Here is a 13,138-nt window from a genome sequence, read left to right on the forward strand (position 1 = left end):
CCAATGCAAATTTAAAACCATTTTCAACATTTAAAAATGGGAATATGTCCTATTAAAATCTAGATTTCCATTTTTCTTTGAAAAGTCACTTATATTTGGCAATACTGGGCCTGTAATCCTGGCAAGGTGCACACTGGCTGGAACTCAGCAGCTGCAGCTCCCTCTCAGGGAAGCGTGTGGCCTCCTGTGGCTGAGCTCTCCTCCCTGAATTCCCAAGGCCTCCTCCATGCTAAGGCAGAGACCATTGCTACTTTTCATCCTACACCCTGTCCCCTGTCCTCATTTATAGAATCAGAGGGACCCTTGTGTAAATACACGAGGTTGTCACTCTACTTGAGGGTCCCTTCGGAAATGCTTCAGAGGTGCTTTTACGCTTGCACTGTAACATCTTAGAGAGCACAACAAGCCACTGAAACAGAAATAAAGTCAGTATTCATCAGTTTACCTGTATTTTCTGGCATGGAAGCTTGATCAGTATTTCTCTCCTTTTTGAAAGAAATATTTCCAAACTGTAGCACTGAAGATACTACTTTAAGCATTGCTTCATATTGGTAAAAAGAAAAAAAAATTAATATTGCCTCAAAATGTAGCAGAAACATATTCTCATTTATTTTGTGCTAAAAATTAGCTATACAAAACTTTTCAGTAGGATATGTCTTTTCAGGATTTCATACAATTCATTAGTTTCCCAGTCATTTTCTAGTTTAGGTGATTTACCCCAAATGTATAAGTCTTAGGAAAGTGAGTACCAGAATCTTAGAGAAATCACACATACACAGAATCTCTTCATGGGAGAAGCCCATTATGTGCATTGCTTCCATGGTCTCCTGGAAGTTATCTTTGTCTTGCTGTCCCGGAATAGGAATATAGCCATTGGAGAGAAACCGGTAGTTATTAAATCCTTCAAGAAGCAAATCAGCTAAAAGGAAATACAACAGAAGAAAATTTAATAAATACTCATGAAGACAACTAAGCCATACCTGCATTCAAACTGTGCCAATGTCACAGAAGAGCAGTGCTCACCATGCAACCAACCCATTGCCAGCAAAATGTTTTTTTTCTTTATATATTCATGTAAATACACAAACATACATTTTTTAATTATCTGTACCAACGAAGGAAAATGATGATGTTAACAACGCAAAAACCTTAACAGGAGTTTTGGGGATGGCAGTTTGTACAATATTCTATTTGAAATCAGTTAGCTGGGAAATGATGTCAATTTTCCAGATGACAAAACTTTATTGTTTTCAGATTTAAATATTTTAGCCCTCTTTTTTGAAGGAAAGCTTTTAAAACCATATTCTATATTCCTATCTTAGCAAGTAGTTTGCAGCAAACACTATGAAGTAAATATGAAAACTACCATGGACATAAGCTAAAGATACAGTGATGTGGACCAAGCCAGTCCCGAGCCCAGCAAAGGCCCTGAAACACTTTCTCTAAGCCAGCTTGCTTGGTGGTGAACTTGCCTTTAGAATGACGATGTGATGTGGTACAGAGACTATTATAACAGGTACCAGCACTGACTACTTGTATCGGAGCCACGAATTAAAGAGAACTTACTCTTTTGACAAATGCATTCTTGAGAGCCAAAGAATATTTCTCAGGAGTGCTCAAAATAGCAGGGCTATTTATCCTTATAACAGATATGCAAATGTGCTCCCAGCTTTCTTTGTGACTGGCTCTCTTGCTCTTCTGCAGAGAATTTCTGCAGGTCACCCTGTCCCCTTATTCTTGTCTACATCACATTTAACTTCTACAGGGTACTGCCTGCTGCTTTCTTTTTCTATTTCTTTCAACACTTTGATCATTTTAAAGAATTTACTCCTATTGCAGTTATTGCCAGTCTGAAAGCCTAAGCATTTTCTTCTCTTCAGTGTTACAGACTGCAGAATCTTGAATTTTTAGTCTCTCCTTAGCAGTAACTCTATTTTTTTGTTGCTTGATTTTTCCCTTGCAGGTCTTTCTCTGATTAATTTTTGGGTTCAAAGGTTTCACAGATGTCGTGGTTAGCAAAAGCCTAGACGCCAGATGAGAAAAGTTTTACTGTATATGTGTCTATTTTGATATCTAGATAATATATATAATAATCATGCAGAAACACTAAATTTGAGAATCAGAAGAGATGGGAAAGTTATGTGTCTTCTCTCCCTCAATATATTTCTAACTCAGCAAAATTCTGACCCAGACCTGAGCTCTCCTTTGTACCTGCCCAACTGTAAATTTCTAGTCCTTGTGATTCATGACATTCAATCAATCAATCAATATCCACCACAGGCTCTTTCTAGTACTAGTGGAAGTAGTAACATATATTCCGTTGTAAATCTAGAAATAAAAATATTTATTCTACTTAATTTATTAGGTACATTTCTTTTCCCTTACTTTCATATTTTAAAATGTTGAAACAGAGTTGTAAAATACACATCATTTGTCTTCTACTTTAAAAATTTTTTAAAAAGAAATAAAAGTACAAAAGATTATATTATCTACAATACCTGCCGCTTAAAATAAATTACTTACCCCATGGCGTGGAAGTTCAATTTCATTTTGATTTTCATGATTTAACCAGCTGGAAATTTGGTGTTTTGTGTGTAAAAAACTGTTTCCCAAAATTGTTTTTTCTCAAAAAAATATTAAAAGGGATATTCCAGTGAATATAAAATAGTAAAAACCTTTGTAACTTACACTTTAGGTGTTCTCCTGCACCAGATAACAACTGGTAAAAGATATGAAAAGTACGTTCATCTTTTGCTTGACGAACAGCACGAGACTTTTCCAGAAGGTCTGAGCAAAGACGGTTAAGAATTAAATTATTTAATATAATTCTTAAATAAATAAAGGCCCTCTTTCAGTGTCTGTAAGATCATAAAACATCTTCTTTCTCTGATATATGTAAACTATCCTGCAATGAACTATTCTAAATGACTGTCTTCCATCTGTGAAAAAAGAAAATAGATGCAGCTTACGTTCCTCACTGATCTTCCAGAATCATTGGTCTGGGAAGGAACTTAAAGATTATATGTGCTTCCCTCACTCAGCTCCACTCTACCCCATCCTTCCCCTAACTTGGATTACATTCAAAGAATACCACACTATACGAGGAACTGTAAGAAGCTATTAAAAATGAAGTACAGTTGTTTAAGGCAGGAGAAGCTCTATAATACCAGATTAACGCAATTTTATAAATAAGGAAGCCATGGTATAAGGAAATTAGTCAAAATAATGTAGTTAATAAGTGGTACAGTTAGGAATCAAAAACTTGGCTTGACTCCAAAATGCATGCTGAGAGTGCCCACAATGCTACCCTATTGAAAGCCTCCTACATGAGAGGCACTCGCCCCTTCACACTCAGCAGCACATGTAACTTTCCCAAATGCCTTGACAGCTATGATGAGATTAAGCACTAGTCTTCCCTCTGCTGCTCTGAAGAACCAGTGTGGCCAGTACCTACGCCTGCTGCTACCCACCCGGCCTGGGCTTCCCAGGGGGCAGGTGGCACAGTCCCCAGCAGCTCCTGCATTTCAGACCACTGCACACCCAGCTGTGTATCTTATCTGGGGCTCAGATCCACAGTTCTTGATGCTCCTGGAGTGCCTATGGGTTGACAGTCACACTGGCATCTCAGAGAATGTGTATCACAGCTTTGGAAGATGATTGCCTCTCGAGGTAAACCTTCCCTGGGGCCACCAAAGTGAATTAATTCTGTATGTGTCAGATAGCCTGAATTTTAAATCAGACTATCCGACACATCCTCCACGTCTGGTGAAAGACACACTCATATGAATCATGCTCTGATACACCTATATGAAGAAAGCTGAACTGCAGATCCATTCTCCTGTCATTTTCAAGTATTTCCAGATTTTGCTGGCTGTGAGTCTATTTGGAAGCATAAAATACTGTTCTTAACCAGAAAACCATGGTCTATCCCTTGAAGGACAGAAACAATGTATTTCTATCACTGGAGATTATTCTAACAAGTACCCGAAAATTGTCATCTATCTATCTTTCTAATTGGCACACTATCATTCAGAACCATTTCTATTTTATTACATCTCTAATCAAATATGTTTTACCTAGGTATATATGTACATACACATATATAAACCTTCTTATGGCCATTCTATGCAGGTGGTATTTCTTAGGACTATTCTATGTATTTGACATTTTACTTTTTTCTCCAGCTTTATTCTACTTAACACTAATTGAGATTACTTTAACTCTGTAATCTTATAAGGATGATTTCAATGAGTACATGCTCATCCTTCTAATATCAGAAGTAGATGGTAAAAATTGGGCTAACAGCAATAGGGGGAGGGCAACTACATTCATCTGAATGTCCTATACCACACAAACACTGTGGCACTCTCCACTTCCCCAGCCATGTGAATAGGTTATGGCCTGGTTTTACAAACAACAAAACACCTCGGAGTTAATATTCACTAGTCGAAAGTATTTGAACAAGGCACACTATCTCTGGGCTCAAATTTTATCATCTGGATTTTGGGAGTGATATCACAGACGGTTGCCATGGGGTTGTAGGAAGACTAAATCATTCTTTATTTTGGATTATACATTTATGAAAAAGGATACATGTTTCAATGTTGGCCCCAACGATATAGCCAGTTACATCAAAGTTGATCCGAATAAATTTGCCCTGAAAATAAATTAAAAAGAGAAAATTGAAAATAAGTAAGTACATACTGGATATGAACACTATAATAAACTAAGAAGACAACAAGTATCCATGAATTAGTTACAATAATGGATCTTATATACAGACTCAAAAAAAAAAAAAAAGAAAAAAGAAGAAAACAGGCCACGATACGTTTCAAAAAAGTAGCAATAGAATAGGCTATTTTCCTGGACTATAACATAATAAAATTAGAAATTATTAACAAAAGGAAAGTAGTGAGATCCCAGTCATTCAGAAGTTTTTAAAAGCTCTTCTAAATAATCTGAAATACGAGAAACTTTAATAGTTTTAAAGGACTACTCTATCCAGCACTATAATGGTAGATTTAAAAATCTGAATAATATAAATGATTTCCTAGAAAAATAGAAATCCATTCAAGAAAAAAAAAAAACCAGAAAACTTAACCCATAAAAATAAAAAACAGTAAAACAGAATTATTTCTTTAAAAATGCTGGATTAGTCTTATGAAACAATTTTACAAATTTCTAAGGAATATTTGATTTCTTTACTACATATAACTGTTTCAGGGAAAGAGAAAAATAGTGATTTCATCATTCATTTTATAAAGTTGTCGTAACATTGAGTACCCAATCTGGTAAAGATATTACAAGGAAAGCAAGCTGGGCATGGTGGCTCACGCCTATAATCCCTGCACTTTGGGAGGCTGAGGCGGGTGGACCTCCTAAAGTCAGGAGTTTAAGACCAGTCTGGCCAATATGGTGAAACCCCGTCTCTACTAAAAATACAAAAAAATTTAGCTGGGCATGGTGACGCATGCCTGTAATCCCAGCTACTTGGGAGGCAGAGGCCGGAGAATCACTTGAACCCAGGAGGCGGAGCTTGCAGTGAACTGAGATCGCACCACTGCACTCCAGCCTGGGTGACAGAGCAAGACTCCATCTCAAAGCAAAATAAAAGCAAATATGGTATGGTTATATCTTACTTATAAAAATATATATAAGGAGAATCGCTTGAACCCGGCAGGCGGAGGTTGCAGTGAGCCAAGATCGTACCACTGCACTCCAGCCTGGCAACAGAGTGAGACTTTGTCTCAAAAAAGAAAAAAGAAAAAAAAATTAAACATGTTAAACATTTTGTAAAACAAACATAATGATCAAGAATGGTTTATTCTAGGACTGCTAAGAAGGACTGACGCTAGTAAACATACCACTATTATTCATCATATAAACAGTCAAGGGATTGGAGGGCTTTCTTTGAGGAAACTGACAAGCTGTCTCAAGTTTACTGGGAAATGGAAAAGGACTTAGAATAATCACAACAATTCTGAGAAAGAAGACCAGGGCTGGGGGAATCACACTACTTCATTTCAAGAAGCTATGAATTTACTAGGACAGTATGGTATTGGTGTAAAGACAGAGATACAGATTGGTGAAACAGAAGCGAGTATGTAAGTTAATTCATTTCAACAAACGTGTCAAGGTAATTTAATAGGGAAAGGACAGTCTTTTCACTAAATGGTGCCTGAAAAATATGCAAAATGAAACAAAACAAAATTAAAGGAACCTAGACTTTTACCTTACACTACATATAAAACTTGACTCAAAGCAGATCACATACCTAAATACATGGGCTAAAACTATAAAACTTCTCAAAGAAAACAGGAGAAAATCTTCATGACCTTAAATTAGACAAGGATTTCCTAGACAGAATGCAAAAAGCATGAACCATAAAATAAAAAACTGGTAAACTGGATTTCATCAAAATTTAAAACTTTTATTCTTCAAAAGATACCAAAAAGAAAATGAAGAGAAGCCACAAACTGGGAGATAATATTTTGGAAACACATGTGATAAAAGGCTTGTTGCCAGAATATACAAAGAACTCTTATATTTCAATAGTAGGACAAACAACCCAATAAGAAAACTGGGTAAGTGATTTGAATAGACACTTCATCACAAAAGATACGTGAATGGCCAATAAGTATATGAAAAGATGTACACCATCATTAGTTATTAGGGAAATCTAAGTAAAAACAGTCACGATGAGACATCACTATATACCCACTAGAGTGGCTACACGTTTTAAGAAAGACTAGCAAAGATACAGAACAACTAGAACTATCAGACAACGCTGGTGAGAAGGCAAAACGGTACAGCCAGTTTGCCGGTTTCTCACGGCGTCAAACACAGATTACTCTATGACCCAGCAATTCCACTCCTGGGCGGGGTTTCACCCACGAGAAAGGAATGCATGCATCCACATGGACTTGTACATGAATGTCCCCAGCCACTTTATTCTTAATAGCCCCAAACTGGAAACAACCCAAATGTCCACCAACTGGTGAATGGATGAAGAAATCATGGTATAGTCACAAAATGGAACACTACTGAGCAATGACAAGGAATAAACCAGGGACACACCCAACAACGTGGATGGATCTAAAAAGCATTCTGCTGTGTGAAAGAAACTAGACATAAAGCACTACATACTGTATGATTCCGTGTACTTGACATGCCAGACGTTACTGAAAACTCCAGGGACAGAAACAGATCAGTGGTTTCAGGGGCAGGGGCAGGAGGAGGGAACTGACGACACAAAGGCAAAAGAAACCTTTCTGGAGTAAGGGAAACATTCTTCCTCTAGAGCATGGTGCTCACTACACTACGTACACGTTTATCTAAACGCACTGAACTGTACACTGAAAAAGGTGAATTTTATTGTATGCCAACATTTCAAAAACAATCAAGGGAGAGATCTTAGGAACTCCTAGATAAATGCCAATTTTTAAAATATAACTCAACATCCGTTTTACACAGATGAGCATGGCCCCTTGTGCAAGGATGACATTCAGATCCGTGAAGCATTCTATAACATAATAATAATAATTCAATTCTGTGTATTTACTATAAACATATTAAGTTAAATATGCTTCCCCATTAAAGTGAAAGCCATTAGATTTACACTCTTCTGCTTACAGCACCAGGCAGCTTGCCTACTTTAGGGCCCTTCTCACCCTTCCCAAAGTGTTACTTTTTCCAGTGTATTAATATTTACCTTATATTAAAAAAATGAGTAGTCAGTTTGGGATGCTACCTACTGAAGAAGTTCCTCAGCTATATTTTATTGTATGCAAATTACACCTCAATAGTTGATTTTAAAAAAAGAAAAGAGGAATCACTTTCTAAAATGAATAATCCATTATATTTTTGCTCAATATTATGAGCATTCATTAAGAACTCATCCCATTTTCCTATTTTAAAAAAACCCAAACCAAGCTAGCAAACAAGGTGAAAGGGAATGTGTGTGGGGAGTGTGGGGGAAGAGCCCTGGGAATATACTGACTTCCTGCTTGAGGAGGAACAAACTGTGATCAGCTCGCAGGATTAAGTTCTATCTCAGGTGTGTGTCAAGGAGCTCCTTTAACACTCCTCCTGGTTCTCTTTCACCATTGCCAAGTGTCCTAACTCTGCCCCCACCAAAATGTACATATTCTATTTCATGTTATCTGACAGCACTGCTTTGCACTAAGAAATACTTGACAAGCTTGATATACTCAGGTACCATGTCATCATCACAACAGAGGTACATTCCATGAAGGGCCGGCTCCCAGTGCCACTAAACCACAGTGTTCAAGCAAAGGCATTTTGTGACAAACAGGCTCTTGCTACATCTTACAAAGTCATGAACGAAAAAATCACTTATGCTACATAAGTTCTCAAAACAAATGGCAAAAACAATATTACTCTGGACATGAGTCTAACACACATGACAGTGAAAGTTGACAATGTAATAGAAGATATGAATTTAGGATTTCTTTAGAAGTCAGGATGGTGTTAGTCACCAAACCTGCAATGCCCTCTAGCCTAGATACTGATTTTATGCCATCAAATTTACTGAGGTAATGATTTAAATTTCCCTGGAGACCACAAGGCAAATCCATCATTATGAGGCTGCTTGACTATCAGTGGTGAGCATTTAGTATTTTTCTTCTATAGAGACCTTGTTAATTAAGAGTCGCATAATAAAACTGACAATTTGTTTGGTTAGTTTTGTTTTATGGTGTGGAGAGAAAGTTTTGTTTGGATTTTTGTTTTAATAGGAGAAAAATTTTCCCTTGAGATAGGCTAAACAAATAAGCACTCTACACAAATAATATAATTATTGGCATGAAGAGATGCTGACCTAATGCTCCCCAAACTTAAGATGAACACTGAGGCTGTGCTTTTTTAACACCTGAAGAACAATGTGGTCTGTGCACTTCCACACATAGCGCAGAGGTGCTATGGGAACACAGAGAAAGGAGGAGAGAAGGCTTCACAGAAACAGTGCCAGCCGAGCCTACCAATCTTAGTGTTTACCACGTACATTAGCTGCTTCAAGCTAAACGGTATTTCAAAGAGAGGTTCTGTGCTTAAGTTCACTTGAAAAAAACAAAGCAAAAAAAAAAAAAACAAAAACAAAAAAACAACAAAACACTACAAAGAGTAGGAGTCCTTGGCACATTGCAATCTAATTTCAACTCATATTTTGTTGACAAGAGAAAGATATTTTTTGCTCTGTAATTATAAAACATTTTCATCTTTAGATTTGTAAGCATCAATTAGAATGGTCAACCCAATGACTTTTCTCATTTTATATTATCTATTTCCTTCTAACAATTTTCATATACACACCTGCTTTCTGCATTTGTCCACTTATGAAACTTATCCAGGTACATATTGGTACAGAAACATCATACAAGATTAAAGAATACTGTTATTTTAGCAAATAGATGAAATAACAGTATTCTTTAATCTTGTTGCAAAATACTAAGGAAATTCTTCCTACAGAATGACTACCTCGATGCTACTGTCATGTTTCCTTTTTGCCCTTAGAAATATATATAATTCTTGAGTTTGAGAAAATTCTAGGCTATCACCTGGAGACTCAATCTGAGACTCTCTTTATAGAATTGATTTCATCATCATCTTTACAGTCTACCACACTATCTGTCTCCTTGTATTCATCTTCCAGTTCATCCAATGTTTGTGAAATGTTTTTCTGTCAATTTCCTTCTCACTGACATTATGAGTAGAAATTGAAAACTTATGATTTTTCAACTATGTTCACTAAAAGCTAAAAATAACCTACAAAGATGGTTTCTCTAGTTTTCTTTCATACCTACTTGAAAGACAATGCAATATTTGGGGTGATATAATAAGTAAATTAAAAGATGATGCAATAGTTATTACTGTACATTCTTCTAGGCAATCCCATTATTCTTATTATTTTATTCTTTTTTTAGCATAGTTGAGAACAAATGAGTTAATAATGAACCAATTTCTAAGATGACAAAACAGCAAACTATTTCAAGACACAGAAACAAATAAGATCACTAATACTCCATAATGTATCTTAGATTTATAAAATGCTTCAATGGACCCATATGTAATTACAAGACAGAATGAACTTCATTCTATTTTAAAAATAAGTACGTTTTGTCTTTGTTTTTTGGAAGACCCCTAAGAAAGATTTAAGTTAAAAAGCTATCAATCCTATGAATAGTTGTAACTGTTCAAAAAGGAAACTGAAATTGGGTCCTGATGTTATACTGATGGTTAAAATTCTCCACAAATTTTAAATAGCTGTATTATCTATAAAATACCTCATTGAGTTAATAAAAATATTGCTATTTTAAGAGACAGTAGTCAAAAGGCAATGTTATTACTACAAAGCTGCTAAGGACACATGGCCAACATGACTGCCCGGGCAAATGCGTTCTCAAACTTCTCATTTTAATGCTGCAGAAAGGTTAATCAAAATCATATGGTATCACCTAGTTCTTATTTTAAGAAAACATTTCACTAAAAAAATTCTTTATATGTAGTAATATAAACTTTTAGCTTTCACCAACATGTATGTTTAACTTCTTTATTAAGTATACATATATCAACATGTGGTTTAAGCTTTCAACTCCAAATACTATTTCCTTTTTTTTTCTTTACCACCTCAAATAAATTAGAAGTTCGAAATTCATCAAACAAAACTAATTCTTTATTTGGGCAATATGATAACATTAATACACAGATAACTTTGAATTCTAGCAACTGTAAAATCTAAACTTAAATGTTATTCACTGTATATTTAGTGAACTTATTTTTCCCTACCTTCATGGGACATTAAAATAGGAAAGGAAGTTAGGTTCAAAGAAGAAACGGGGCTTTGTAGTCATTGCTGCCACCTGAAGCCACCTGCCTCTAGCCATGGTCAACGCCACTGTGTTCTTTTGACATCATTGTTGATGGTAACTCCTTGGGCCCACGCAGCTCCTTCGAGCTGTTTGCCGACAAAGTTCCAAAAACAGTGGAAAACTTTCGTGCACTGAGCACCGGAGGAAAAGGATTTGGTTATAAGGGTTCCTGCTTTCACAGAATTATTCCAGGGTTTATTTTATCTGCCAGGGTGCTGACTTCACACACCATAATAATGCCAGTCCATCTACTGGGAGAAATTTGATGATGAGAACTTCATCCTGAAGCACACAGGTCCTGGCATCTTGTCCACGGCAAATGCTGGACCAACACAAATGGCTCCCAGTTTTTCAACTGTGTGGCCAAGACTGAGTGGCTGGATGGCAAGCACGAGGTCTTTGGCAAAGTGAAAGAGGGCGTGAATATCATGGAAGCCATGGAGTGCTCTGGGTCCAGGAATGGTGAGACTGGCAAGAAGATCACCACTGCCAACTGCGGACAACTCTAATCAATCTGCTTATGTTTGATCTTAACCACCAGACCATTCCTTCTGTAGCTCAGGAGAGCATCCCTCCATCCCACTTGCTCACAATATCCTGTAATCTTTGTGGTCTCACTGCAGTTCTTTGGTTTCCCCTCGACATCAAGCTGGATTGCAGTTAAGAATAGGATTATAAAATAAAAACTCAGTAACAAAAACAAACAAAGGAGAAATGGGAGAAAATTAAGATTTGGGGCCTCTCCTCTCTCCGGTCCGTGCCTCCAAGATGACAAAGAAAAGAAGGAACAATGGTTGTGCCAAAAAGGGCCGCGGCCACATGCAGCCTATTCGCTGCACTAACTGTGCCTGATGCGTGCCCAAGGACAAGGCCATTAAGAAATTCGTCATTCAAAACATAGTGGAGGCCGCAGCAGTCAGGGGCATTCTGAAGCGAGTGTCTTCGATGCCTATGTGCTTCCCAAGCTGTATGTGAAGCTACATTACTGTGTGAGTTGTGCAATTCACAGCAAAGTAGTCAGGAATTGATCTCGTGAAGCCTGCAAGGAGCCAACACCCCCATCCCGATTTAGACCTGCGGGTGCTGCCCCATGTCTCTCACCAAAGCCCGTGTAAGGAGCTGAGTTCTTAAAGACTGAAGACAGACTATTCTCTGGAGAAAAATAAAATGGAAATTGTACTTAAAAAAAAAAAAGATTTGGGGCCTCTGAACAGGTGACCTATAGAGAAATGTTCCAAAATAATTCAGACATGTGGTCACTTACTTAGATAAATAAGCAAAGTCACCAACATGCAACACTCTATTCCTCATCAGTTCCCTAGCTTGGTGTCCTTTTCACACCTAGGGTCCATAGTGGCACTAGCCATGATAGTGAGTGCCAGTGAAATATCTTTCGGCTAGATGCAAAGGGCCAAGCAAAGAGCAGTGAAAGAAGAGATGCACGGAGAACAATGATGAAGGAGACACGGTTGCAGGGGGGCCTGCGGTGTAGAAGGAGGCAAAAGAGAACGGTATTTCTGAAAATATATTTGGTAACCAATAAATCTCGGTTATAAGCCAAAGCACTAAAATGTATTCTATTTTAAAAACACTTTAACAAAACAAAAACCTTATGAAGTTGAAAATTATCAACTTTCTAGCTAAATGACATTCATACTCAGATATTTTACAAGACATAGCCAAGCACTTTGACAACCTGACAAAGTGAAATTTCAGAAGCAAAAATGAAAAACTTTACTGAATATCCCCAAGTGATCTAGGACTTAAATTATTCCCCTTCATGTTGGATACCCTGGCAAATCAGGTAAGATGCAGGCCATGGGACCTGATGTCACTTGAGTGTTGGCCACTTGGCCAGATAAGCAAAGGTGACTTTTCTTTCTTCCTTGGGGGCAGGCCGAGGGGAGAGAATAAGATCTGTTAAAAGTTAAAAAAGCTTTCTCCTCACATCTATAATAAATACTTTCAGAATTGACATTTTTATTGAAACACACATCTAGACTAAATTGGAAAACACGAGTTTTACTTTTAAGTGGGAACTCTATCTTTTAAACATTATGTGAAGAAATCTGTGCCGAAAATGCCCACTCCATAATTGATTTGCATAATCTGACCAAAAGTCAGATTATGGTACTTAGAATATTCAATCAGAACTTCACCAGTAAAAACAAAAGCATGGAAAACCCCCAAAACGTGACAAGTACCTTGTGTATTAATTACAGCTACACATTTTGATAACGCTTGTTGTATAC

General features: G+C 37.1%; 1 protein-coding gene and 1 pseudogene across 6 annotated transcripts in view; one reads left to right on the top strand and one right to left on the bottom strand.

Annotated features, from left to right (window-relative positions):
* MYH10 (myosin heavy chain 10) overlaps window positions 1-13,138 on the bottom strand; it is a 155,176-nt gene that overhangs the window by 73,507 nt on the left and 68,531 nt on the right. For all 6 annotated transcript variants that reach the window (XM_009251285.4, XM_054535393.2, XM_054535397.2 and 3 more), the window contains 4 exons: window positions 4,594-4,657; window positions 2,689-2,787; window positions 776-919; window positions 446-541 (listed from right to left, as the gene is read on the bottom strand). In XM_009251285.4, the coding sequence (XP_009249560.2) occupies window positions 446-541; window positions 776-919; window positions 2,689-2,787; window positions 4,594-4,657 (403 nt within the window). The remainder of the gene's footprint in view (window positions 1-445; window positions 542-775; window positions 920-2,688; window positions 2,788-4,593; window positions 4,658-13,138) is intronic.
* Window positions 11,655-12,099, top strand: LOC112129727 (small ribosomal subunit protein eS26-like; annotated as a pseudogene).

Source organism: Pongo abelii, chromosome 19 (genome assembly GCF_028885655.2).
Source record: "Pongo abelii isolate AG06213 chromosome 19, NHGRI_mPonAbe1-v2.0_pri, whole genome shotgun sequence".
NCBI lineage: Eukaryota > Metazoa > Chordata > Mammalia > Primates > Hominidae > Pongo > Pongo abelii.